The sequence below is a fragment of the Lissotriton helveticus genome, chromosome 8, assembly GCF_964261635.1.
Source record: "Lissotriton helveticus chromosome 8, aLisHel1.1, whole genome shotgun sequence".
Lineage (NCBI taxonomy): Eukaryota > Metazoa > Chordata > Amphibia > Caudata > Salamandridae > Lissotriton > Lissotriton helveticus.
The window spans coordinates 1,188,415,926-1,188,443,398 of record NC_136069.1 but is presented as its reverse complement, the minus strand read 5'-3'; the positions used below and the strand labels follow the sequence as shown (position 1 = coordinate 1,188,443,398).

The following is a 27,473-nucleotide window of genomic DNA, read 5'->3' as shown; positions in this document are numbered from 1 at the left end:
GCAGCTTTGGATGCTATGCCACATCCTCTCTCCACAAGTATTGGCATTATTTGGGTTTTTGTCTCTGTTTCCCTCAGTGAGTTGAGTTTCTCTCCCACCCACCCTTAACCCTTTCCTCCCTTTTGTTTCCTTGAGCGCCCCCACCGTGTACTCAACGTTTCCATTGGATCCCCATCAATGCTATGTAAAACGGCCTACCTCCCAAGCTAAGGCCTGCCAGACCTGCGTTCAATGGGAGCAAAGGAAACGTGGGCCAATCTGAGCCCATACTGCCTGAGGGCGCAAATGAAGGCAACAAAAATGGGGAACGGCTTTCATTCGCCACAGCGATCTTCCTTTTCCTGTCTTTTCTTCATGTCCCTTACAGATAAGCAAACTAGAGAGTAGTGATAGCAATGGTAAGCACTATAGTGCAGTTCAAGTGTCAGATTTCAATGCGCCATTCTACCCAACACCATTCAAGAACTGTGCAATAGGGTACCACCAACATCAGTCTTCAGCTACCATGGTATCTCAAAAACTGCATTACCTCTACGTCCCTCGTCCTCGACCCAGTCATAAAACATGAGGTAATATTCACTGACAGGAAATGCTTGCTAACTCCACCCACCCTCCTGCCAGGGACTATAATAGTATAGCCAAAGCAAAGCACTACTTGTTAAATTTCCTGTCGGTGGATTTGAACGGGGACGCTGAGGAAACTGCCGGGCTTCTACCTCCTTCATTGTGTTGTTTCTGGGCCTCTCCTTCTGCTGGGCACTAGGAGTGCCTGGGGACCTCGTGCGTGGGTGCTCCTGGTGGTCGGGACGCGGGGTTGGTCTCCTGCAACCCATGAGTATGCTTCACTGCAGGGAGTCGTGCTTGCTGGGCTTGGTTGGACTCCGAGTCAGCGTTTTCTGGTTACCGTTATTGCTTCACTGATGCTGGTTTGGGGCCGCCTTGACTGTTGCCACTGCTTGGCCCACCTCGGTCTCAGCTCCTGCTGGGGTCTTTAGCTTTGTGGCCTTGCGGTGCTGGGAGTGGGTCGTGTTACAGATTGCCAGTCATGGCTTGAGCTGCCTCAGTGTGCAGCATGGTTGGGAGCCAGTGTGGTATTAAGGGGTGAATCTCTGGTTTTCTCCCGGGGTGTGATAACAGAGGCAGCATTATTTTCTGCCTGGAGCCTCTCCCCATGCTGTCTGCCATTTGGAAGTGCCCTGCGGTGGCTGTAAGGATCAACACCTGCCATGCGGGCGAGCTGCTTGAGGTGGCTGGAGCAGTATGTGGTGGCTCTTCCCCTGCATTCTGTAAGTATTCCTGGCTGCATTTTCAGCTAGTTTTATTGCTGATTGCTGTACATGCGTGGGGGAGTCTGGTTGGAAGCAGTTTTCTCTGCTTCTGGTTCACCTATATGTATTACTGCTCTCCAGGGTGGTTCTGCTGTCATGTGTCTGAGACAGTATGGGGAAGCATTCTTCTAAGTGCAGACATTGCTCTGCACTTTCTTCTTCCTTCTCCTCCGGGGGGGGGGTTATAATTCGGCCCCTCCCTTGAGGAAGAGTAAAGGGGGGTTGATGACAGGTTGAGGCACTTAATTTTCGAGACCTTGTCTGCTATGAAGCAAGTAAAAAAGCCAGCTGGTGATCCCTCTGGAGGGGGGCACAACATCTACTCGGACATTTCCAGTTTGGATTCTTCTGATGAGTCCTCCTTGAGAGCTGTGGACCTTAAGCGGAAATATATCTCTAAGAATGTGTTACCAGATCTTCTTTCCCATGTGAGTGACAATATGGGTTTCCCATATGTGGCGATAGCCAGCACCTCAAAGGACATGGTTTTGCACCATTTTCAGAAGCTGCCTACCAAAGCCTTGCCCATTCATCCGTTTGTGTTGGATGTTCTTTTGAAGGAATGGAAGGACCTTGATTGCATCATGATGCCTTGATTCATGTATACATTTTGTCCCTTGAGAGACATGGAGGATAATATTCCGGAGTGGGTTCCTGTGGACTCTATTGTGGTCAGTCTGGTGGGGCGTCCATCCATGGCTTAGGAGAATGTCCTGAAGGATGGTGTGGATAAAAAAGGTTAATTACTCTCTTACGAGGGATACCATCTTGCCATTTGTTCAGGGGGATGGGGTGCGTATGTGGCCCAGTCTTTATTGTCCGACTTCAAAATATTCTTCTATACGATCCAGGAGGGAGGGCAGTGTCCTGAGTTGTTGGAGTCCATGGAACGTCAGGCTGAGTTCTTTCTGACATTGTGTTTGACTCTGTTAGGGTGTCAGCTTTATCCTGTGGTGCTTCCATTGCGTCCCTTCATAATTTGCTGCTGGATGGTTGGAACACGGATGGTGCTCAGTGTTCCATGGCTTTGAGGCAGCCATTTACTGGTCCTCTGCTGCTTTTTGGTAAAGGCCTTGAGAAGAAGTTGGATAAGGTTTATAAGGAGCTGAAGCATTCCTTTTCCTTATAGAGGCATCTGTGACACAAGGAGGCTTTTTTTCCCTCAGCAAAGTCTTTTTATTAGCCTTCTCACCAGCAGTAACTTCAGGAACCAGAAGGCCCGGGGAAAGGTTTCCAGGGAATATTTTAGAGGAAGCCTCATCCGGATGACGGTCCTGGGAGTCAGCGTTCCGGCTATGTCGCCTTCCACGGTCCTGCTGGTGGTCTATCTGAGGTTGGTGGGAGACTGCGCAAATTCCTGGCTGCCTGGAGACTCACGACTGCTGCCCAGTGGGTGCTGAGTGTGTTGGAGAGGGGTTACCAGATCACGTTCCTGTTCCCACCCCCCCCCCAGAGTCTGGCACCATTCGTACTCCGGTTCCGAAGGATATTCCCCGTCAGAGGGCTCTGTTGGAAGGGGTTCAAATTCTGTTCCTGAAGAAGCAATCATCCCTGTTCTGAGGTTGGAATGGGGTTGGGGCACTTATCCATTCGTCTTCCTGGTCCCGAAGATTACAGGGGGTTTCTGAATTGTGATCAACCTCAGGCACCTGAACAGGATTGTCCGGAAGATCCCCTTCAAGATGAAGACCCTACAACTAATAATCCTGTTGATTCATGCCAGATGTGAATGTCTACATGGATCTTCAGGATGCGTATCTGCATGTGCCTGTGGCATTAGGGTTCCAGAAGTTTCTGCAGTTCTCCCTGCAAAGTCGCTATTGGCAGTTTTGTGTCCTCCTTTGAGGCCTCCACTCCTCTCCCAGGGTCTTAACCAAGGTGGTGGCTCGCCTTGTGGCTCACCTGCACCTCCAGGGGGTCTCTGTGTTTCCGTACCTGGACGACTGGCTGCTGCATGCCCCTCTTCCCTGGTGATGTTTCATCATCTGTCTCACCATAAGTATGCTTGAGAGTCACAGATTCCTCCCAAATTTTCCGAAGTGCCCCTTTCAAGCTGCCACCAGGAGGCCTTTTATAGGGGCGGACTTCGACTCTGTTCTGGGCAAAGTGTTCCTGCCTCCCTCTCTGATACAGCATCTGCAGTCTTTGTTGAGGGCTCTGTTATCTCGACTCTCGGCGCGCTGCTTCATTGGATGGAGGTGCAGGGGCACATGGCGGCCTCGATGTTCACGGTGCTGTCGGCCAGGTTGCGTCTTTGTCCCTTGCTGTGGCATCCTCACCTCTTTGTTTGTTTTCCTGTTCAGGATTTGTCCTTGGTGGTCCTGGTCCCTCTGGATGTGGTGCACAGCCTGCAGCGGTGGACGGACGCATCCAACCTCTCCCGGGTCTATGGTTGCATCCCACGCCACCAGTGGTTTTGATGATGGACGACAGTGTCCGGGGATGGGGTACGACTCTGGGTCGGTGGATTGTGCAGACTCCTTAGCTGGGGTCAGAAACCCAGCGCTCTTCCAACTTGAAGCAGCTGTCGGCTGTGAAGAGGGCCCTTCAATACTTCCAGGCTCATCTGTTGGGTTGCAAAGTCCTGGTGCTGTTCAACAACACTGTGACTGTGGCTTACGTGAATCATCAGGGCAGTACTCACAGTCATTCTTTGAATCTTGTGGCCTGTGCTATAGCGAGTTGGATGGCGCTGCATCTCCAGGCCATTTCAGGTCAACACACCAGAGGCACAGACAATGTGGTGGCGGATGCCCTGAGTCACAGGTTTCCCTCCTCTCTGATGTGGTGTTGTCTCCCAGGGTATTCCGCAGAGGTTTGGGGCTCCCAGGTTGGACTTGTTTGCTTCCAGGACCAATGCTCTCCTGCCTCTTTTGTTTATGAATTCGGAGCAGGGAGTGTGGGGTGTGGAGGTCTTGTCCCTCATGTGGCCTTCTTGGTTGCTGCATGCTTTCCCTCCTTTTCCCCTCATTTCTGCATTCCAGTTGAAGGTCCAAAGGGTGGGGGCACATGTGGTGGCTGTGTAACCACACCAGCCCCGGAGGTCTTGGTTTCTGCTGTAGTGGAGTGTGGCGGAGGTTCCTCCTTGGATCTTGCTGCGGTATCTGTCTCCTCTGAGGCCTTTCTCTCCTCCCCTGCTGGTCTGCTCACCTTAGCGGTCTGGAGGTTGAGCAGCTGTCACTAGGTGGGTGGGGTTTGCCTGACCACATTAATTCTGTGATGCAGGGTTCACGTCCACTTTGTTTTTCTATTCTAAGCATTGGTCTTCATTCGACAGCTGGTGTTCTGTTCTCTACTTCTTGTTCTGTCTCTGAGATTCTTCAATTATTTTAAGACAGGTTCCATAAGGGTTTTACTCTGTCTACCCTGAAAGGCGAGTGGGCGGCTCTCAGAGCTTCTTTGTCCTCGGAGGATGGTCTGTTGGTGTCCCGAAGCTTTTCTCTCTCCTCTGCTGCGGTCCGGTCTTCGGTCATGCATGCTCTTCAGTCCTCTTCGTTTGAGCCTTTGTTGACTGTGGATGTCAAGTTCTTGTCTTTAAAGGTGGCTTTCCTGGTGGCAATAATTTCGGCTCGGAGGTTGGGAGAACTTTCTGCTTTGCGTTGTTCTCTCCATTTTTTTAGATTTGTGGAGGATGCTGTGATTTTGCGTTTGGATCCTAGTTTTGTTCAGAAAATTTGTTCTAAGTTTCAAACATCTTAGGAGTTGGTGTTGCCTTCTTTCTAGCCTTCATCTTCTTCTCCTGAGGAACACTTGTTGCACTCTCTGGATGTGAAGTGTGCTTGGTCTGTGTATGTGGACAGGTCTGCTGCCTTTCGTGCTTCTGACAGTCTGTTTGTGACTTTTGATCTGGCTGGTAGTGGGAAAACTGCCTCTCAGCTGACCCTGGGTTGTTGGATCAAGTCTGCTATTTCTGTGGCTTATCAGGGCTCTGGTTTGCTGTGTCCATCAGGGGTCCCAGCCTGGTCCACTTGGAGGGGTCTCAGCTTCCTGGGCTGCCTTTCATGTGGTGGCTTTGGATGAGATCTGTCATTCTGGGACTTGGGCCTCTAAGTCCACCTTTATTCGACATTACAGGTTGAATTGGTTTCTTTTTCTCAATGATGCCCTATCCAGGCTGATTGTATATTTAATAGATTTTACCCAGTCTACTTCTGTGGGTGGTAAGTTACTGATCCATTTTTACAGATCTCTCTTCGAGCCAAGAGAATCAGGTAGAAAACCAGATTTTTTACCTCATTAGTGATGCATCACTGGTAACCCCAAAATACGAGAGGCAGACTTACCTGGAGTTCTGTGTCCAATATAGATGAAATACATCTACTTACATCGCCCCAGAATCTTTTAATCACAGGAAAGAAATCTGTCCTACAGCTCTAAATTGGTTAGATCTCAAATGAATGGAGGCGGTTAAGGCAAGGGACAGGTCCAAGATTTATGCTTTCTCTCTTTTTGGTCTCCCACTCCTCTTGTGTGATCTGCAGTTCAGCTGGTTGGCCAGGGTAGAAAACTGAGGGAGAAATATATTGGACATTCTGATCCTTGGTATAAATAACTTGATTCTAAGGTGACTGAGAACTTCCAAAAAGAAAAATTACAGGTTGAATTGCACTATGGGTGACCGTTTGAATTTTTAGTGTGGTATTTTGCGTATTGTGGAGCCTCAGGTTCTTCACTGAGTTGTATTCATACCGTTAATGTTCACTGTGGTGCATTTCCCTCCTGTGTCTTGTCTGATTTTTCTGCTGGTGCGCCAACAGCCTTCACATCGGAGGGGTCTGTTTTGGTCTGCTATGGTATGCTTCATGTTTTATGACTGGGTCGAGCACCAGGGACATAGAGGTAATGTCCTGTTACTTACTGGTAATCCTCATTACTCTTAGTCCTACTCGTCCTCGACCTAGTCATGTTTCCCACCCGCTCTCCCTGTGTCAGGCCTTTGCTGTGCTTGGTATGTCAGGAAGTGCTATGCTCTGGCTATAGTATTATAGTCCCTGGCAGGAGGGTGGGGGGAGTTAGCAAGCATTTCCTGTTTTGTTTCCTGTCAGTGAATATTACCTCATGATTTATGACTGGGTTGAGGACGAGTAGGATTAAGAGTAATGAGGATTACCGGTAAGTAATCAGAGCATAGGTGGGCAATAGTGTATCCCCAGAGGTACCCTGCTGCAAAGACTGATTGTCAACAATGGAACTGAAATTCAGAATGTAAATCCCTTGTAATTTCTGTCTCCGTGTATTCCAAGAGCCATAGAGCTTGAGGGGAAAAGTAGCCAATTGTTTTGCATAATATGCAGTGCTTTAAATGGGCAGGACTCTCCGGTACAGATTACCTGCACTTCTTTAATTTGAAGGGGAGCGTACCGGCACTTATCAGCATTGCTGCAATACATTTAATGGGAGAGTACAGGCACTTCTCTGGAGCAAACAGGTACTCTAAAGAATGAGTAAGTGCACTTCTGTATTTCCAATTAAAGCAGTGATAATATGTATACTCGAGGAAAAGGGAATTCCACCAAAACTGACAGGGCCACATCATATAAGGCACAAATTAACCAACTAATTTCCAGTTTAAATGTGAAAGCTAGAATTATCTTTGATGTAAAATAAGTGTGATCCTGATTTCATTAAACAGCTCAATACCGGCATGTGGGCTGTGGCTTATGTTTTTTTAATGTGCTGTAAAGCAGTGGAGAGTATGACGTGTGAAAGCCCACCCTCAAAAAACGTATCCCCTGCTGTAGAGTGACGAGGTGGCATAATGCATTGCAGATGTGCTTTTGAAATTGTGTCTAATATGAATGCCCAGTCACTTCTACAAGACCTTCATACTTTGCTTTGTATAGTAGACTTTTGCATAGTCATTTGTAACTTTTCTCTATGTACTATATACATTTTCACTCTACATATCTGACTCTACAGGTTCTATAATTAGAAAACACATTACTATGAACAAAGTGTTGCGCTGTAGATGTAACCAAAGCAAGCATTACCCAGGAAGGCAAGGGCCGCACTCAGAGTCCTTCTCTGCATTGCCATAAGTCAGAACGGTGGCACGATAGAAGCCTTCACAATCCTTGTGACGTCTACACATCTGGTAGCCTCCTCTTGAATACTTGCCACCTGGACAAGGTGTACATCCGTAGTCGTCATCTTTTGTGCCATACCCACACGTCTGTAATTACAGGGAAGTTTTAGAATACAACATTTACATTGGTTTAAAGTTATTAATTGAAGGAACACAAGGGGGTAATATGCCACTCAACTCTTAGTTGCCCATTTTACTCAATACACAATTTCAAACTGAAGTAGCTCTCCGGAGCCAAACTAACTACACAGAAAATCAAATACAGCTCTTTTGTGTCAGGGTCAATGACTGTTACATGTGTGTAATCTTAAAAATGTGCTATAGTGGTGCCTGTGTTTTCTATGGCATGAGCAGTCCCAGAATTCTGGCTGCGAACATAGGGACAGAAGACCACAAACAAGACGCATAAAATCAAAGCAGGGGATTCTTCACTTTTGCTTCCAATGCAGGGTGAGCAGGCATCTTAGATATAAAGGGACAATTTATTTTTCACCTCCTGTCCAACAAATGTGAGTAAATATATCACTGGTCCAGATTTTTAGGTAGGGTAGCCTGAACACAGAGGCCGCCACTTTATCATGTGTTTCAGTGCAGAATTACTTACCAGACCAAAAAGCAGTTCAATTAACACAGGTGACACTGTGTGTAAAAGATGCACTTAATTCCCCTTATTGCCTCATTAGGTCTTGCCTAGCCAGTGCATGTGCTGTCTCTTTAAGACATGCTGTATCTACTCTGTAGGCTTACAGACTGCCCATCGCTTTTATTTTATTCTTTGCATGTCCTTCGCAATGGCTATCTTCTCTGTGGCTAATATTGGTCTGCATTCGTTACTAGTAACAACTGGACTATACTTGATGCTTCCACCGGTCCTGAGGCCGACCAAACAGTCAGCACCCACAATATTGGTCTAGCCACTCATCCCGTCCTGCCCGCTCGCCCGCCCCAACCAAACCCTTCTTCTGCTTTCTCGCAGTGCGAGAAGCAGAAACATAAAATGGTACTTATACCATTTTATGTTTCTGCTTCTCGAGCTGCAAGAAAGCAGTGGGGCGACGTTCCTCCGCCCACATGGAGGAGCAGCCCTTTCCCACACCATGCTGTAATGCACTGTGATGCAAAGAGTCAATCTGTTTGATAAGATCTGCTCAGATCGACAGCGGCCTTCCTTGTTCTTCGCACTTTATCATCTGGTTTTAAATGTGAAGGATCCGTTACTAATTATTGACAGCGGGCAATAGCATAATAAACAACAAGCATTGGCAAAGCCAATAGGTCTCACCTATGCAAGATCTATTGACTTTGTCAGTGTTTGATTGCACATGTTGCACATCACGTCTGCTGTGCAACATGACTCAGAGAAAAGAAAAATATAGCGTTATAGAAGTTTAGGTTAGTTGTGCTTTCATTTTCTACTTTTAGCTGCGCTGCTGTTCAAAATGACCCAGAAAAATAGTTTACAAGACAATAGAGCTCTCATAAGCAAGAACTAATGGCTTTGTAAATACTTGTTTTCTGTGCTTCCAACGTCATTGAGGAATATTAAATAAGTCATACTGCTCTCCTAGGTCGATACAAAATTGAAGTCTTTTATCTAGGTTTAGGAAATGCCCCGGTTTTTATTTTCCAAAATCTGGCCCCCATTTATAGGTCTTTATAATTAAGATATATTGAAAAACTCCTTTTCAGATTTTCTTTATTAGAGCAAATGAGATCAAAAACATTGGAGTTCAATCCAATGTGGCCTGTGTTGAAGGTAGGGTAAAGGTTATGCTGTCAGCTTTGCCAACTGGAAACCGGCCATGTTCAACTGGAATGCGTTGGTCAATAACATTATTGTGGGTTACATAATTTGATTGCTACCAAGTTGATTGGAACTGTATGTTAGAAATCGGGTTCTCTAGTTGGCAGAGGTATGCATATACATAAATAAATATTTGCCCCCAGACAAACAGAAACACAGTAAAAATTCTACAAATAGATACCACACCAGTTTAGAAGAAAAAAGTATCTATATCCAAACCAATCAAAATCATTACGACAAAAATCCAACATACACAATTCAAAATATGACTTTCAAAAGGTTTCGAGCAACTCTGTCCATAGAAATCTATGGATGCGTGATTTTACACAATGTACCTTTAGATACGTCAAAATTCACAAGGCCAAACAGCTGCAGAGACGGGAAGGGTAAAAAAACACAGTGATGCATCAGTTCCTGAGTCTTTGGGGAGGTGATGCAACAGTTCTGCTGCACGAAGGCGAAGTAATGCATCGAATCTGAACTGTAGGGGGATGTGATGCATCGATTCCAGGGTGGTGCTGGTCTGCGAGTTATGCCCCGGAAAACTTGCCACACAGGTGCGATGTGTGGAAATCTGTCATGTGCTAGAAGTTGATGCAGTGGTGGCAAACAGGCACTGCATCGATTTCTCCAGCCGCGGTTCCACGATGAATCGATTCTTTCAGCCGCCCAGCAGGGCCTGCATTGGAGTCAGTGTGGTGATCTCGGATTTGGGAGATCGGTGCACAGGACTTGGCGTGTAGTGGATTGTTCAGGTGCTGCATTGATTATATGGCCACACGGTGGCTGTGCGTGGAAATTTTGCCCACACCGCAGTGTGGCGTTGGAAAAACAGGCTCTGGAAGAGCGATGCGTTGATTTTCTTGGTTTCTTCAATTTGTTTTATCTCCCAGCAACAGGAACAACCTCCAATCAATCAGCATTTGTAAAGCACAACTCGTCATCCCTAGGGGTATCTGGGTGAAGTGTCTTTGTCGAAGAGCCATGTTCTGAGTCTCTTTCTGAAGTCTGTGAGTGAGGGAGGCCATAAGGAGCTGGAAGGGGAGGTTGTTCCTGGTCTAGGCTGCGATGTAGGAGAAGGAGCTGCCACAGCTGAGGGTGTGATGAATGCAGGGTGTGTGTGCGAGGGTGAGTGAAGAGGAGCGTAGGCATCTAGCGGGTCAGTGGAAGTTGAGTCTATAGTTAAGGTCCTAAGTCGTGGAGTGCTTTGTATGCGTATGTGACGTTCTTGATCTTACATCTTTTCTGAATGGGAAGCCAGTGGAGGTTTCTCAGGTGGGGAGTGATGTGGTTTCATTTGGAGAGGTCCAGGATGAATCTGGCCGCAGCGTTCTATATGTTCTGGAGTCTTCTAAGGAGCTGGATGGAGATGCCAGCTTAAAGGGTGTTGCTTTAGTTGAGGCGACTGGTGACGAGGGCCTGAGTGATGGTCTTTCTGGTATTGGTAGGTATCCATCTTTATCCAGAGGCTCAGAACTGAAACAGGCACCTTATGGCAGGTCAGAACTCCCAGCACTGGAGCTCAAGAAACAGGTGGTGAAGTCTTTGTGTCCCTGAGACTTCAGAACAGGAGGCAAGCACACACAGGCCCTTGGAGATTCTTCACAAGAAAGTTCACAGCAAAGTTCTAGACGTTGTCCTCTCCTTGGCAGAAGCAGCAACTGCAGGCCAACCCAGCAAAGGAACTCACAGCAAAAGGGCAGTCTCCTCCTCACAGCTCTTCAGCTCTTATTTTTAGGTCTAATATTTATACCCCAATTTCTCTTTGTAGTCTTTGTCGCAGGAGTCTCTGAGCTCACTAAAAACCAGTTCTGTCCTCCCTGGTCCAGCATCACTACAGGGGGTGGGGACTGCATTGTGTAGAGCAGACACAGCCCAGTCAGGTGCCAGTGAAAACTCCTCCCACCACTCTAAAAGCTTAATGGTCTATTCAGCCTGGCTAGAGTCATCCACGAAAGGCAGGACACACCTCAAACCCCCTTGTGACTGCTTAAATGCACATCCCCAGCTCCTGTCACTCCAAAACCAGTTGGTGAATACACAAACACGCAGGGGCATACAGGATGGTTAAACAAGAAAATGCCCACCTTTTAAAAGTGGTACAAAAGGGGGTGGTGATGGGCGGAGCATCTGAATCAATCAAACACTCACACCCAGTCAAAAGATCTGGGTTTAATCCATCACCGTTCTTTAGTCCACTCTGCCACCCCAGTTCAGACATGGCCATATGCAAATCAGTCTGACCCTGTGCCTCATGGGAACAGTCCAGTCCGAACTGCCAAGCCATGTCTTCCCTGGACCGTAAACAAGCTTCCGAGGACCGGTTTCTGGCATTCCAGCCGTCTTCAGCCCGGCTTGCTTGAATCCAGTGGCAAAGTGAGCAAGGGACTCACGTCTGAGCATACCCTGTTGACATTGCTGACTTGGGTCTGGTGGCTGTGGTGGTCTCCACCATTGGCATTGTCATCTTTGGCGAGATTGTGCCACAGGCCATCTGCTCGCAGCATGGTCTCTCAGGGGGAGCAAACACAATCTTCTTAACGAAGTTCTTTATGATGATGACCTTTACGGCCTCTTACCCGGTCAGCAAACTGCTGGACTATGTGTTAGGCCAGGAGATTGGCACCGTGTACAACCGTGAGAAGTTGCTGGAAATGTTGCGTGTAATCTACCCTTACAACGACCTGGTTAAGGAGGAGCTGAACATTATCCAGGATGCCTTGGAGCTGCGCACCAAGACAGTGGAGGATGTTATGACTGATCTCCGTGACTGCTTTATGATTGCTGGAGATGGCGTACTCGACTTCAATGCCATGTCTGAAATTATGGAGAGCGGCTACACTCGCATCCCGGTCTACTAGGGCGAACGTTCCAATGTTGTGGACCTACTCTTTGTTAAGTACTTGGCATTGTGGACTCTGATGACTGCACGCCACTCAAGACCATCACCTGCTTCTACAACCACCCACTGCACTTCGTCTTCTGTGACACCAAGCTTGATGCCATGATGGAGGAGTTTAAGGAAGGTGGGATTCTGCTTTCTGTTCGTCTCCTTTGTGCTCTTTGGAACTAGCCTGAGCTGATTGTTTTTGATGAACTCTAAAAAGTGCACATTTTCAGGTTATTGAGCATTGGCTGAATCTACCAAACTTTTTAAATGTTTGAGCCTGTGGTCTAAAGTAGTGAAGCAGTGAGCATATTTATATTCGTTTTTAAGCCCTGCCAAGGAGGTCAGACCTGATGGGATTCCTTGCACTGCATAATTTGAGTTTGGCGGAATGGTAATCCTCCTCAGTAAAATTCAGATTCTATAAATAGCTGTAATCCTTAGTGAAATACAAAATGCTCAGGACTGCTGCCTTTAACCATACATTGTGCAATGAACGCACAATTCAAAACGTTGTCAGAAGCTGACTTCTGTGTTTGAGCATACTCATCACACAAAACATACCGGGCACAATCTTTGAATGAAGAAGACGGTTATCTGAATAGCTACTCTTCAATAAGCAACCTGTAGCAAGCTCATCATTCTGACCTTTTCAGAATAAAGCCTTTTTTCCTGGAATTGTCTCGTTTAGCTTTTTTAATCCAATAAAATGTAATTCCCAAAAGCATACATCTAATGATGGTTGCAATAAAACCTGCAGTGTATAATTTCATGCGCAATCTAGAGTTTTCTATGAAGATATTTCTGTTTATAGTTATGAACATTAAACATGCAGAAAATGGTCATGAACATGCTCATTGAATTTAGCAGAAAAAGCCCAACGTTGCTTATTTCACCTCGCATTTTGTGCATAGCAAAGGGATCTTTCCAAAACGTCTCAGATTAAGATTTGTGCACGTGAGGAGCCCCAAAAACGCAAACCATGCGTAACAAAAGCAGCTATGCATTAAGTAAGCCTGAGCTGGAATATGTGACTTTTGACCCTGTGTGATTTTTTTTGTTGTTGTTACCTTAACGACCAGAAAACCCTGTCTTCTCCAACTATTGCTTGTCAATCACCTCAACCCCTACCAGAAAGAACAAGCATTAGCAATGCAATAGGTCTCGCATTTACGCGAGTTTATGCTATTGGCATTGTAGATGACAATGCCTTTTATTTATGTTTTAAAAATGAAAACAAAAATAAAAGGCATTGTTATTTGCAATGTCAAAAATGCATGGCTAAACTTATAAGGTCCCAAATGCGAGACCTATTTGGCTATGCCAATGCTTGTTTGTATTGGATTGGAATGAGGGTATTGTATAGAGTGGATGGGGGAAGAGTAGAAGAACACCAGCTATGGAGTTCTGAGTTTGGAGGTAAAGATCAAGGAAAGGGAATGGAGAGGGTGGTCTGTGAGGCTGGTGGGATACAAGGAAATGATTTTTGTATCAGTGCAATGATTAGAAGGTAAAAATGGAAAACAATCTGTATACTTGCTAAGGGCAGGTGCTAGCTGTACCCAACCATTCTTACTCCATTTGCTTGTGGCACACCTTTGAATAGGTCTTCACATTTTGTTGTGGGATGTATGATTTGAAGGTGTCTGCCACGTTCTGATTCTGACCTCCTCTTCAACCAGATCTGGATGGTGTTTTTTCCTCACCGCAAATTTAAATCTAGTGGAGTTGTTTACTACGAAAAAAAGTTGCTGTGTGCTACTTCAGGCCTGTGCAGCGAGTATTGGAGAAAACTAGTATCCCACAAGCTCTGGACAACCAGTACAAAATATGTAGCCAACAAGGTGCCTTACACCATCTGACAGATGGAGGAAATAGTAAATTGTACTTTTATGAGGAGAGAAATCACAACAGGAAGAAGAACAGAGGCATATTTGGGGTTCTGTCTAGGGTTCTGACCTGTTTGTCTGAATATTGTTAGAAAAAATATTGTCTGACAAATTATATTTAGAACAAAACATTTCTAACAGAGATATCATGCCTGGTAGTGGAAGGAGGTAGCAATGGAACTTGACAGCCAGTACTCTTTGCGGTGGAGTGACACAAGTAGACTATAGACGCAGTTGTGCATCAACTTCGTGTCAAAGTGGTAGAAAATATGAAATTGCCATCTTAAAAGAAACAGGCCCTGCAGCCTCACCACTGCCTCTGACCCTATGTTGTAATCCACCACCTGCGCCACCATCAGCTTCCCTGGATCGGATCAACAGAAGGGCAGCAAAAGAGTGTCGAGCGAGTACATACAGCAACAGCACTCTCAGACTGAGCTAGTGCACAACCTGGCACTACTCTTGGGAGCAGCGGGGGCTTAGTTTGTGTTTGGAGACGTCTGTAAGCGAGATGGGGTAGGATAACCGGAGACACCAGGAATCTGAGTTTGAGAGGCAGGAGTGAGATGGAGCGTGGTGGCACACAAAGTACATTTTAGGGTATGCATAAGTTTCCCATTCATCTCTCCTCATCAGAAGCACTTCTTTTAAGTGGGCAGAAGGGAGGCATTGGAGTAACAGGAAGATATCAGCTTAGACAATACAGACTTTTGAAGGACTTTGCCTTGAGCGCCCAGGTGTTATCATCTAGACAGGGGTACTCATAGTACGGCCCGCGGGCCGGATGCGGCCCGGCAAGCCTTCCTTGGCGGCCCGCGGACCTTCGAGACAATCGTACCTGTGCTTAAAAAAATAATTTTTTAGTGTTGGCAAACACCCCCGCAGCAGTGCTTGGCTCGGAGACCTTGATAATCACCGTTCCCCCGGCCCCCACAGAGCAGAGGCTTTGTTGTATTTCACCCCTTAGCGCCTCTGCTCTGTGGAGCCGGGCGAGATGTTTGTCAGAGTGGAGATGCAGGGGCACTACAATAAAGCCTCAATAATATGTAAATGGTCTTTTAACGACCTGCTAAGTACTTTGGTGCGACTGATGGACGGCTGTCTCTTTGCCCCCCACACCCCCTTAATCACCCTGATGCGGTGTCCATTCACTCACAGTCGCGTGGACACTCTTGTAATTATCAGAAGGGCGCGCGCAAACTGCATTTTAGTCATGAGAAACTTCTTGCCAGATAGGGATCTTTCTGTGTGTGCGCTGAGGAAGCTGTATCAGCCCGGGCTGAGGCTGACACAGACAGACACACACAGTGAGATGACAGAGGGGGAGGGAGAGGGAGAGCTGGATGGAAAGAGAGATAGAGAGGGAGGGCAGGAGGGAGAGAGGGATGGCTGAGGGAGGGAGGGCAGGAGGGAGGGAGAGAGGGAGGGCTGAGGGAGGGAGGGCAGGAGGGAGAGGGAGGGCAGGAGGGAGAGGGAGGGCAGGAGGGAGAGAGAGAGGGAGGGCAGGATGGAGGGCAGGAGAGAGAGAGGGAGGACAGGAGGGAGAGAGAGGGCAGGAGGGAGAGGGAGGGAGAGAGAGGGAGGGCAGGAGAGAGAGAGGGAGAGAGAGGGCAGGAGGGAGGGAGGGCGGGAGAGGGAGGGCAGGAGGGAGAGCGAGGGCAGGATGGAGGGCAGGAGGGAGAGAGAGAGGGAGAGAGAGGGCAGGAGGGAGGGCAGGAGGGAGAGGGAGGGCAGGAGGGAGAGGGAGGGCAGGAGGGAGAGAGGGCAGGAGGGAGAGAGGGAGGGAGGGCAGGAGGGAGATAGAGAGGGATGGCAGGAGGGAGAGAGAGGGCAGGAGGGAGAGGGAGGTAGAGGGCAGGAGGGAGAGAGGGCAGGATGGAGGGCAGGAGGGGGAGAGAGGGAGAGAGAGGGCAGGAGGGAGGGGAGGGAGAGGGAGGGCAGGAGGGAGAGGGAGGGAGAGAGAGGGCAGGAGGGCAGGAGGGAGAGAGAGGGCAGAAGGGAGAGGGCAGGAGGGAGAGAGAGGGCAGGATGGAGGGCAGGAGGGAGAGAGAGGGCAGGAGGGAGGGAGGGCAGGAGAGGGAGGGCAGGAGGGAGAGAGAGGGCAGGAGGGAGAGGGAGGGCAGGAGGGAGATGGAGGGCATGAGGGAGAGGGAGGGCAGGAGGGAGAGAGAGAGGGAGGGCAGGAGGGAGAGAGAGAGGGAGGGCAGGAGGGAGAGAGAGAGGGAGGGCAGGAGGGAGAGAGAGGGCAAGAGGGAGAGGGAGGGAGAGGGAGGGAGAGAGAGAGAGGGCAGGAGGGAGGGCAGGAGGGAGAGAGGCCAGGAGGAGAGAGAGGGAGAGAGAGGGCAGGAGGGAGGGCGGGAGGGAGAGGGAGGGCAGGAGGGAGAGGGAGGGAGAGAGGGCAGGAGGGAGAGAGAGGGCAGGAGGGAGAGGGAGGGCAGGAGGGAGAGGGAGGGCAGGAGGGAGAGGAAGGGAGAGATAGGGCAGGAGGGAGGGCAGGAGGGAGGGCAGGAGGGAGAGAGAGGGCAGGAGGGAGAGAGAGAGGGAGAGAGAGAGCAGGAGGGAGGACGGATGAGGGAGGGCAGGAGGGAGAGGGAGGGCAGGAGGGAGTGGGAGGGAGAGGGAGGGCGGGAGGGAGAGGGAGGGCAGGAGGGAGAGGGAGGGCAGGAGGGAGAGAGAGGGCAGGAGGGAGAGAGAGGGCAGGAGGGAGAGGGAGGGCAGGAGGGAGAGAGAGGGCAGGAGGGAGAGAGAGGGCAGGAGGGAGAGAGAGGGCAGGAGGGAGAGGGAGAGGGAGGGCAGGAGGGAGAGGGAGGACAGGAGGGAGAGAGAGAGAGAGATGGAGAGGGAGGGCAGGAGGGAGAGAGAGAGATGGAGAGGGAGGGCAGGAGGGAGAGAGAGATGTATGTATGCTGGGTCTGGTGGCTCAGTGGATGAAGGCATCTGCTGCAGGGACCTGTGTGCAACCTCATGGTCACAAGTTTTCTTTTTGTTTTAGCCCCGCCCCCTCCCCCTCTGACCCCGCCCCCACCGGTGCGGCCCTCGGCCACAAACCACACTGTAAATTTGGCCCCCGAGAGAAAGTTTGTGAGTACCCATGATCTAGCACATGGTTCTGAGTTGCCAAAGATGACACGTGCTGCGGTCACACAATAGAACACCAAAAATCTCCCGGGAAACACATTCCTTTTGTTTATGGTTAACCACATACAGTTCAAGACTGCCTGGAACAAGGGCTGACTATCTGACTAATCCTTTTGGTCTTCAGTACAGAAGGGAATGTTGTGAAGTGTGTGGTTTTATGACGCATCAACTCACAATAGACACGATGGGCATATAACTAGATTGAAGACTTACCATGTAGGGCTCTTCCCCTGGTTCACACTCTGGGCAGCTCTGGCACAGCCCCGTGGTCTGGTTATAATACTCGTTTTCACCACAGTTGGAGTACTCTGCGTGGACAGAGTATACCAGCGATATCTGTGACCAAAGAAAAGACCAATTAATGGAACTTCTAGGTGGAACTTCTGATAAACCCCAAGGCAGCACTGAGACCTCGTGATTTTTGATCAATAATTCTTCATTTGTCCAAAGTTACTTTTATCCTTTTAATGTCACGAAGAGAAAAATGGCACAGTGTATTGGTCAATGCAAACTACCAAGTTTTTATTCTTGCCACTCAGTCCAAAGGACAGATAATTGGCAACGAAGTCAAAATACCTTTGTATAAAAAACTGAAAACAAAAATCTCGAATTTATTCCCAGAGAAAACTTTTTTCTGCAAGGTTGATGTAGAATATATACATGTTTACAGCGTTTTAGACCTATGCATATAGTTTATGTGACAATAAAGATGATTGATTCATCAAGAGTTCGGAGCAATTTACAAATCAGGTATCTGACCCTAGCAATTACTTGAAAAATAGGTTTAAGTGAAGAAGATTAGAAGGAGGAGAATGGACTTGGGTGAAGAAAGTAGAGCGCAGGAGAGTTAAGGTGAAGATGTGAATATGTATGTCTCTAGATGCCGTCAGCCCAAACCCCATTTTGGCATAATGGTCAAAGCCAATGCTTTTGGACACTTGAGACATGGGCGCTCCTGTATATTACGCAATTTACATTTGTGCAAATAAATCTTTGCAAAGGCAATGTTAAGGTTACATTTTAATGTTATTACGTTTCTTTGGTCATGTAGTGAGTCAAGTTGAGGGATGGGTCCTGCCTGCCCTTCAGGTCCTGTGTTTAACCTTGCCATTGGTAAGATACGGCTAACTTTTGATTCGACTTCATAATTGAGTGTTCAACATAATACTAATATTTTTAAAGTGGCAGCGCCTTTTTTATTCTTTTCAGTACACATCATTCTTTTTTGCAAGATGGTGTGCCATTACAAACTAGAGGGAATATTGGCACATTATATTATAGTTTAGAAGTTTGTCAAAAAGACATAATGGTACAAAAAAGTCTATTTAAAAAAAAAAAAATACTTCTATGTTTTCTTTGTAAAATGCTAACTGAATGCTTAGAACTTAGTTCTCCTGGTTGCAAAGCAGCTTCTGCCTGGATGTATGTCACTACAACGCATGCTTTCACAACGCATGCCTTTACCATGCAAGTTTTACAACACAAGTCGTTACAACGACTTGCGTTGGGGGGTGCTGGATAGTGAGTAGTTTAATTTACTATTTCAACTCCAGCCCCCATGGATAGTAGGGAAGGTGTTGGATAGTAAATTAAACTATTCCCTATCCTAGAGCGCCCCCCAGCGCAAGTCGTTGTAATGACTTGCGTTGTAATAGTTGCGTGGTAATGGTATGTCGTTGTAATGGTTGTTCACCCTTCTGCCTTTAAGAGTATACACAATTCCCCCATGATAATGGTCTCGCTCGAATAGCACTTAAAGAAATTCACATTTTCAGATACGCAAGGCATTGGTTCTAGCAGATAATGGACAAATTATCTATGTGAACTGAAAAGGCACCCATATTTAAAATTGTGTATTTCTTGAAACAGAAAACGCATCGGTGACTATTATGAGTGGTGGCATTTCCAAGGAGTGTTAACTCCATGGGGATGTCTCCCTAGCCATTACAAGTAGGCCGGTCTTTCCAGATGCCCTCTATTCCAATAATTCTTTTTTAGTGTCCCACTGAAGTCATTCCATCAAAGCCCTAGACCGTATACAGTCCCTTACCTACCTCACAAGCTGAAACTCAAATCTTATATTACCCCTTAGATTAATTGTAAATATTCTCAAACCACCCCATCACTAAATTTCAAACCACTGCAGATGAGGACTGACAAAAATATAATTGTACAATCTAAAGGAAATGACAATCTCCTTTGGCAAAAAGATGCCCTTTGCAAGATAACATTGGTGATATTTGGGCCATACGTTGCTATGATGTATAAGATGCTAAAAAGAAACCCATGTGACTTTATTTTTGAGACTTTGACCAATTGGAAGTGTAAATCTTGTCTACCTTTTAACTTAGAATGTACCAAGCAAAAAATGTATTTCATTTTGTTTAAAAATTGCAGTTTGTTTCAATTATTTTTTCAGTTTCTGAAAAGTATTAAACTGTCATTTTAAAAGCTAAAATACTTTATCATCCCCAAATTCCCTGTATATTTACATTACAGACGTTCTGCCAGGTCTCGACAGTCAAGGCAGCTATCCACTGAAAATGCCACTGGAATGTGCCAAGACCAGGATACAACACCTGAGCATCACAAAAAGGGCAGAGCTCCCTGCATCCTATTATGTGGAAGACATAAAATATTGTTTCAAACACAGAACTCCAGATTTGCCCTGATTCTGATGGGAACCCGTTTATAAACGTCTGTAGGCAGAAAAGATGACCTCAAGACAATACCAGTAACACTTCATCACAAGCTAAATCAGACTCTGGTTTACAATAGTTACCCTGGAACTATGTGGACGTTCAAGGGATGGGCAAAAGCACTAAGTAACAATGCTCTTGGAAGAATGTTTCCTACACTGATTTAGGTTAACATAATACAGGTAGATTGTAATGAGGTGCCTCTCTTTTCTACTTACAATGATGAAGGCTTACCATGAGGAGTCGGAAAACACGGACCCGTCTGTGCTCCTCCTCCTGGGCCATATCCTTCTGGCACTTTGACCTGTAAAGATAGGGACAGTCAGTGTGCACATAACAGCCAAATTCAGTTGTCGCTTGAAAATTCCTACATCTCATATAGCATCGGGCATTGAGACCTGCACTCCCACTGGTTCCCAAAATGTAAGTACCAGTTCAATCCCTGCAATCTGGCAAAGAAAACCCACAAGGTTGCACTCGATCTGGTCAATCAGAGTGCATGGACAGGATGGGGTTAGTGCTGCAAAATGCCTTCGATTTGAACATTGGCTCTTTGGGAATGGTAATATGCAACAGGGGCAACCCATACACCACCTGGAACCAGGGACAAATACCTCAAGTGAAACAAGCCCTTGTGGGAAAATGCTACAGGCAAGCCAATGATAAATACTCAAATATACGTATAGAATTAGACAAGAAGATAAGAAGCCATAAAAGAGCTTTTTGCATACATAACATTTAATGCATGAAGGCTTTGCTCAGTGCTCAAGTGATCATACAGAGCATTAGAGCTCAAAGAAACTTGAGAATGTGGTATATTGCAAGCGGCAATGGAACAATAACTGTTTCATTGTTGCTCGTACTGCTTAAAGTATCTCCACAGTAGAAAAATCAATTCAGAAAAAAAGTCCAATTGAATCAAGGTTTGATGGCGTTTCGACCCACAGTGTTAAGGGCTCATTTTAAGGACATTAGATTTAGAGAACATAAGCTATACTAAATTCACTTGATCTGAAAACATTTGGGAATTAATAATTCAGAGAAGAGTTGTGTTTTTTGAATAGTGTGACAGAATCACCTTGTCTGAAGACAGATACAAAAAAATGCTTGGGCATCCCCACCAAAATATGAAAATTGACTAAAAGTTAGAACATGAAAATCGACATAATGTTGCGAGGCAGAGAAAAGGAGAATTATCCAGTGACATAGGGCCTGATTAGGACTTTGGTGGTGTAGGAGGGGGCCGCCATCCCAGAACCCCACTCCCACACCGCCAAAGTCAACTGCCTGCTGCCCGCCAGATAAGTCATTTTGTGGTCTGGCGGGCAATGTTGCGGTCCTACGGTGGTGCAGTTCTAAGGCTCATGTGTGAGCCTTTGAACTGCAGCACCAAAGGAACTGGGGTGCATGCACACAGGAGGGCACACCATATGCCCCTCTGCATGCAACCCCATGCACATGGGCACCATGGGGCCCAGTAGGGTCCCTTTACTTTCCTGACCGTCACACTTTTCATGGCGGGATCTCCGCCATGAAAAGTGTGGACGTCAGGAAAGTCGTAATATATTTGGCAGTGTAGCTGCAGCATCACCAGCATATTGTTACCCCAGACCGCCGCTCCACCGCAGAGGGATCGAGGATCACCAGCATTTAAGGCGGTCCTATGGTGGTCCGACCGCCATAGTTGTAATACGGCAGTCGGACCACTGGTTCGGAGATCCCCGACTGCCACTGCACCTCAACTGCGGGTTTGGCAGTATGATGGATCGCCAAACTCATATTTAGGCCCATAGTTCCTCACCAACTTGTTCTGAGTGTTGACTCTCCATAGTGCTAAAGTGCCACCGCAGTAGTCGGTGCTGACTCAGTCAGATAGAACTAAGAATGGAACAAATACTTGGAATTGCGTTTCGAAATGGGGGTTAAGATTTCAACAATAGGAGATTGAACTGCCTTTTTCAGAGTTTGGGGGGACGTGATACTTTGTCATAAATGTGGCAGAAATCCCACTGTGTTACAAGTGCATTATAGCTTAAAGCACTTGTAATATGGTGGGCAGGATATCTACCCTCCAAACTCTAAATAAGGCCCTATATATTACCTGATATTCCTGGGGAAAATAAAGCATTTATGAAAATCTTCAATCATTACTAAATTAGGTTTTCTAAGATTTTGTCTGTTGCCTCACATGCCGGTCAGTGCAATGGACCTCATTGCGAGTGCCTTGTAATTCTCAGCCGGTAATGGTAGTTAATGGTCCTATTGGCAATTCAAAGATCTGCTGAACACCACAGTTCTGGATATTCTCGCATAGGCATTTCACCTGCTCAAAGCAGGAGAAATGTCCAGATGAATCACTAAGCATAAATGGGGCACAACATGCAGAAATTGGAGCGGAAATATGGTTGTCATTGTATTATTCCCTCAAAACAAGTAATCAATAGTATTGCCATTGCCTGCACCCCAAAAATACCATTACACACGTTAGTGTTAGTTTTGAGAGGGGGTACTGGGACATTTTCCAGCCCATTTAAAATGGGACCTTTAGTGGCAAGATGCTAATTTTGATTTTTGTGCTCCCACTGTTATGACCTACAGCAAACGTCTGGGAGCAAAGACAATAGATTACACAGTTTACTATGTGTTCTATAGATTGCCTGGCCCTTAGTGAGCATTAGAGATTCCATAAATGGCTGGTCAGAGAAATGACGGAATCTGCTTAACTGCATTACTAACATCTTGGAGGTGCTGTCTCTCAGATCATCTAATACTGGGTTATAGGCCAGCATTCATCATTATAGCCCCAGAGGGATGTTCTGTATAACTCAATATGTATTATAAATGGTAACAGAACAATGCCAGGTGCTCTGAAAAAATTCACAGTTTGTTCAGCGACTAAACAACGGTTAATTGTGTCCCTTAATGTGTTTCCTATATCTGATGTAGTTACTGATGTCATTAAAGGGGTATACAGCCTTTACAACGAAACTTTTACAACGAACTACCATTACAACGCAAACTATTACAACGCATAGCGCTGGGGGGCGCTCTAGGATAGGGAATAGGTTTAATGTACTATCCAACACCTTCCCTACTATCCACGGGGACTAGAGTTGGAATAGTAAATTAAACTATTCACTATCCAGCGCCCAAAAGCATTATGCGTTGTAATGGTATGCGTTGTAAAACTTGCGATGTAAAGGTAGGCGTTGTAAAAGTATGCGTTGTAACGTCATACATCCCATTAAAGGTGAAACAGACTAAGATTAAGGATATCATTTTGAAGGATGTCATCGATGACCTTCACAATGTCATTTCCTGTTTGGGCCCTTTTAATGGATTAACTGAGTAAAAACATAAAGTTCCTTTTTCGAAGATTAGACAGGATGTTTACAGTTTACAGATTGAAAAGGCTCGATTTCAGAGATGAGCGTCCACTTGGTTAACAACCATTTTTCCCAAATTTATAACAGAAGTAATCTCTTAAAGACATAATGTGTGCAACTAAAGGATGGGTCTATATTCTGCCCCAAGGCTTCCACCCTATATTTCACAGTTAAGAGTGTGAGGTAAGAGATTGTGACCAATATGGCCTTGGGAGGGGAGGCCAGATTGGACTATTTCCCGCACAATTGGGCGACTTTTTCCCCCAGTTGTGCGGGAAAAACCCATGCCGGGCGGGGGGCTACTTTTTGGGCTAGAATGGAGTGTTTGTGCGCAATTTAGTGGCTTGGGTGGGTGCCCATCACGAGGAGTCCGTTGCGTGATGGTGAGTCACTCTGTCAGTGGCAAATCAGAGTGCAGCACGTGCTAATAGAGTGGTACTCATTGGGTCCGATCCTGGACCTGCCTGTGAGCACGTAAGGATGACCCCGCCCACCCCCTAGAGCAGCAGCCGCCAGCTAGGCAATGGCATCCATCAATCATCATTGACGGCGCACGTGATGTTGTGCAGACTGTTGCTAACGTGTTACATTGTTTGTGTAGGTGCACAGTACTGATGTGACATGAGCACGCTCTTTCGGCGCGCGCGGCGGTCGGTGGACGATCTAGGTCACTAGGTGACAGTGAGTCGACTCGTCGATCGAATGTCATGAATCGATTTTGGCACTCACTGACCGTCACTGGACTCGTGGTGTCACTGCTGCTGCCGCCCACTGTGGTCACCCAGGCCACGACAGTCAGCAGGCGGTGGCGGCGGCAGCCCAGGCCCAGCCCCAGCCACTGCCAGCCCACAGCCCAGCTGGGCGGCTGCACGTGACGGGAGTGAGAGTCACGACGCCGCAGGGCACTATCTGCACTTCTGCAGTGAGAGTGAGTGAGCCTGCTGACTGTCCGGCCCGGCGGAACCTCTCCTGGACCTCGACCTCTGGTGAGTGAGTCTGGGTCTGGGTTACGGACGGTCCCGGACGGTATTAACTTAAAACTGCCCACAGCACAGGCAGCCAGCCTTCTCCCACCCTCAGCTGCCACCTGCTAGGCAAACTGGCCTGCGCTGCGGCCTGCGCTGCCTTAGTGAGTCAAGAAGACTCTGTTATCCGTCCCTGAAATGGAGGCTGCTGCCGTTATTCTGCCTGGGTGGATGTGGAGGGGGGAGGGGTGGGGGCGGCCTGGAATCCTCTTTACATGACTATGCACAGGTTCACTATAGACCAGCTATGCCCAATAAGGTGTAAGAAGTGGATACATGTCTGATTTTCAGTATCGCCACGGACTATGTAAATGAGTTCTATTTAAATAAATTATAGGCAAACTTATTTTATGTTGATATGCTGAAAATCTGGCATGGATCATGCCCTCCTCGACTTATATTGGACATCCCACCTACAGACGGGTGCCCAACTCCCACAGCTCTGACAATGCAGTCTGTAACGCAGGTTCACATACCAATCTTAAAAGTTCAAGTATGCCAGTCCTGCTCTGAGCGCACAGGATCACATCGAGTCCTTGCTGAAGATTTATGCGCCATACTGTACTTTCTGTAGTCTCCACTCACGAAAAACACTTATTTAAATCTATAAAATGATAGGTCAGGAATAGACCTGCCACAGCTCTTCATCTTCTCTACTGACGCAGAGGTCCAAGTGCCATTTACAATAGAAATAGTTCCTACAGCGTTTTATAGGGCAGGATGGCCGTGACGCGGTGCATGTAAGCTGTCTTGTAATATGGACTTGTATTGCTCCATGTCACATTGGTAGCTAACAAAGTGTGCATGGGTTACCCCCACCATGATCTGTACCTGGGTAGGTCTGGGTCGGTTTTCCCGGCATTTTTGCACTGATAGAGTTGGTATATTAATAATTATTGATTATGTCTAGTGGGGATTGGGTGTAGCCCATAGCTCTGTATGTGTGTAGCTGAATTGGTTTGAGTTGAAGTTGGGCCTATGGTCCTTTGTCTGTTTTGATGCTTGGATGCAACTGACAAGTTTTGTTGTCCAGTTTTTGATTGAAACTGACAGCCCCATCTCTTTGCGGGAGTTTGGGTGTAGTGAATGATGATTGCTTGGGTGCTGACTGCTGTTCGTGGTTTCTATAATCTGGTTTAGTTGTAGCTACGGTGCTTGTGACCAGTAAAGTTTGGATGGATTTGATGGCTCCTTGCACTGTGCGAAAATAGAGTTTGGGAGTAGTCACAGATTCCCAGGTGCTTGAAGTGCTTCTGTTATCCGTCCCTGATTTGAAATGGAGGCTGCTGTTGTTACTCTGCCTGGGTGGATGTGGAGTGGAGGGGGGTGGAGGTGGAGGTGACCCGACCCAGGGAGTCTCACTGTCAGTGCAGGGTCAAAGTCAAACCCCAGGAGGATGGGATCAGAAAACCAGGCTTGGGGGAGGGACAAGCATTGAGTTTTGATGTGGCGAGGAGGACTAGTACCCATTGCAGTATGATGAGCCTTTTGAGGCTGGAGCCAACTACTAGCTAGAGGTGGTTGAGCCTAAATATTAACAGAGGTTCACCAAGCCAAGGGTCGGTTCGAGCTCCAAGAGCGCCGTGTTCACGATTTGAGTCTTGAAAACGTTTGGAATGGAATAATGGTGAAATAAACTTATTTTTAGAATATTGAAATTGCATGTATATAGCGCTTACTACCACTGGTAAGGTGCTTTCAAAATTCAAGCAAGTGTGTTACATTAATGGATGGAGACGTTTCCATGTAGTACATCAGACTGGTCTTAAAAATGAATAGCATTAAGGCAGGTGCCCAGTTAACTCCCACCCACCATCTGTATATTGAATAGAATGTATATTTGTCCTTAAAATTGTTTCTGATGACAATTTGTGCATAATTTGAGACTTACTCCTTTGGGCTGGTTTTTGGGCTGAAACTGGTCTGATTGGGCTTATTTTGGGCTTATATTTGAGCGGCTTTGGGCTTGGGATGGGTCTAAAAATCTGGCAACACTGGAAACTACCCACCATTTTGGTGGTAGTGACCCAGCAGCCGGTTGTAGGCAACCTGGGGGGTTTCTCTGTTTTTCCCTCCCGCCTGTCCTGGGTTTCTTTTCATCTGGGGAGGTTGGTACTGGGTTGTAGGGTTGTGCAGGAGAGGTTTTTTCGAGGTGGTCTTGTTGGGATCAGGTGCATCGGGGGTTATGTTGTATGAGGGTTATCGTCGCTGGAGCAGGTACTGGTGTGTTTTTTGTAGGCCTTTTTGGTGGCGTTTTTCCTAAAAAGTGCAGGGGGGAGTTCATGAGGTCTGGGTTTACAGTTGGGTAGATATAAGAAGTTATATAGTAGGTAGGTAGGATAGTTGAAAATTGCAAGTTGGTGTTTATAATTGTTGCAGGGGGGATCCAATTTTAGGGGTGGGGGAGCGGGGTATGTTAGGAAGTATATATTTAGTTAGGTTTCGTTTTTGTTCGGCACAGGCCAAGGTTATGTATTTGTAAGGTTCATCTATTTACAATAAAGCGGCCTTTTACACACCAACAAGCTGGTCTGTGGTATGTGCTGCCCCTCCCCACCCCACTATGGGCCCAAACTACACTTCAACGGGTATTCTGAAAATATTTCCACCCTGCCTGCATAAGTCATATGTTCCGATTTAAGATGGTGTGATAGATTGTGTGGAAATTCTTAGAGGTGTGTTGCGTTTGGCATTTATTAAGTATGTCTCTCAGCCAACATTATAAGTGAAGTGACATTTTACCACGTCCCAGACCATCTAGTATGGCGACGATCTTGAATGCATTTTTGAGAAGTCTGGTACACCATTTTGCAGTGCCCAGCTGACGACGAACTGGCTCTACTTTCTAAAAACCTTAGGAGCAACTTTAAACTTTTCAGTTTTGTAATTTTACAGAATGTAATATTTAACTAAAGCAGCGTGAGCTGATCACCTAATTGTTAGCAGAAGTCCATACAATCATCTAAAATGCCTTTAGAGTATCAGTAGTGAGGAAACAATATGTGGCTGGAAAATGAGGTGTTCGCATCAAACCACCAAAGTTGAAGTGGCACCAAATATTGCATGTGATAACATACTCATTTCTGTTTATCTTGTATTTCTAGACACTCCAGCACTAAGGTCAGTGCTGAATCTAAAATGGATAGGATAATAAATCAAATATGTTACAGTATGTACGATTGCAAATGGTTAAGAGAGGAAAATCTACAGTTTTTCCCTAAAAGGAAACCCG

General features: G+C 46.7%; 1 protein-coding gene and 1 pseudogene across 3 annotated transcripts in view; one reads left to right on the top strand and one right to left on the bottom strand.

Moving 5' to 3' along the window:
- EDAR (ectodysplasin A receptor) overlaps window positions 1-27,473 on the bottom strand; it is a 350,911-nt gene that overhangs the window by 190,168 nt on the left and 133,270 nt on the right. For all 3 annotated transcript variants that reach the window (XM_078658124.1, XM_078658122.1, XM_078658123.1), the window contains exons 2-4: window positions 20,065-20,134; window positions 17,345-17,467; window positions 7,319-7,500 (exon numbers count right to left, since the gene is read on the bottom strand). In XM_078658124.1, coding sequence (XP_078514250.1) covers window positions 7,319-7,500; window positions 17,345-17,467; window positions 20,065-20,115 — 356 coding nt within the window. In that variant the 5' untranslated portion in view covers window positions 20,116-20,134. The remainder of the gene's footprint in view (window positions 1-7,318; window positions 7,501-17,344; window positions 17,468-20,064; window positions 20,135-27,473) is intronic.
- On the top strand, window positions 11,623-12,290 carry LOC144773218 (metal transporter CNNM2 pseudogene; annotated as a pseudogene).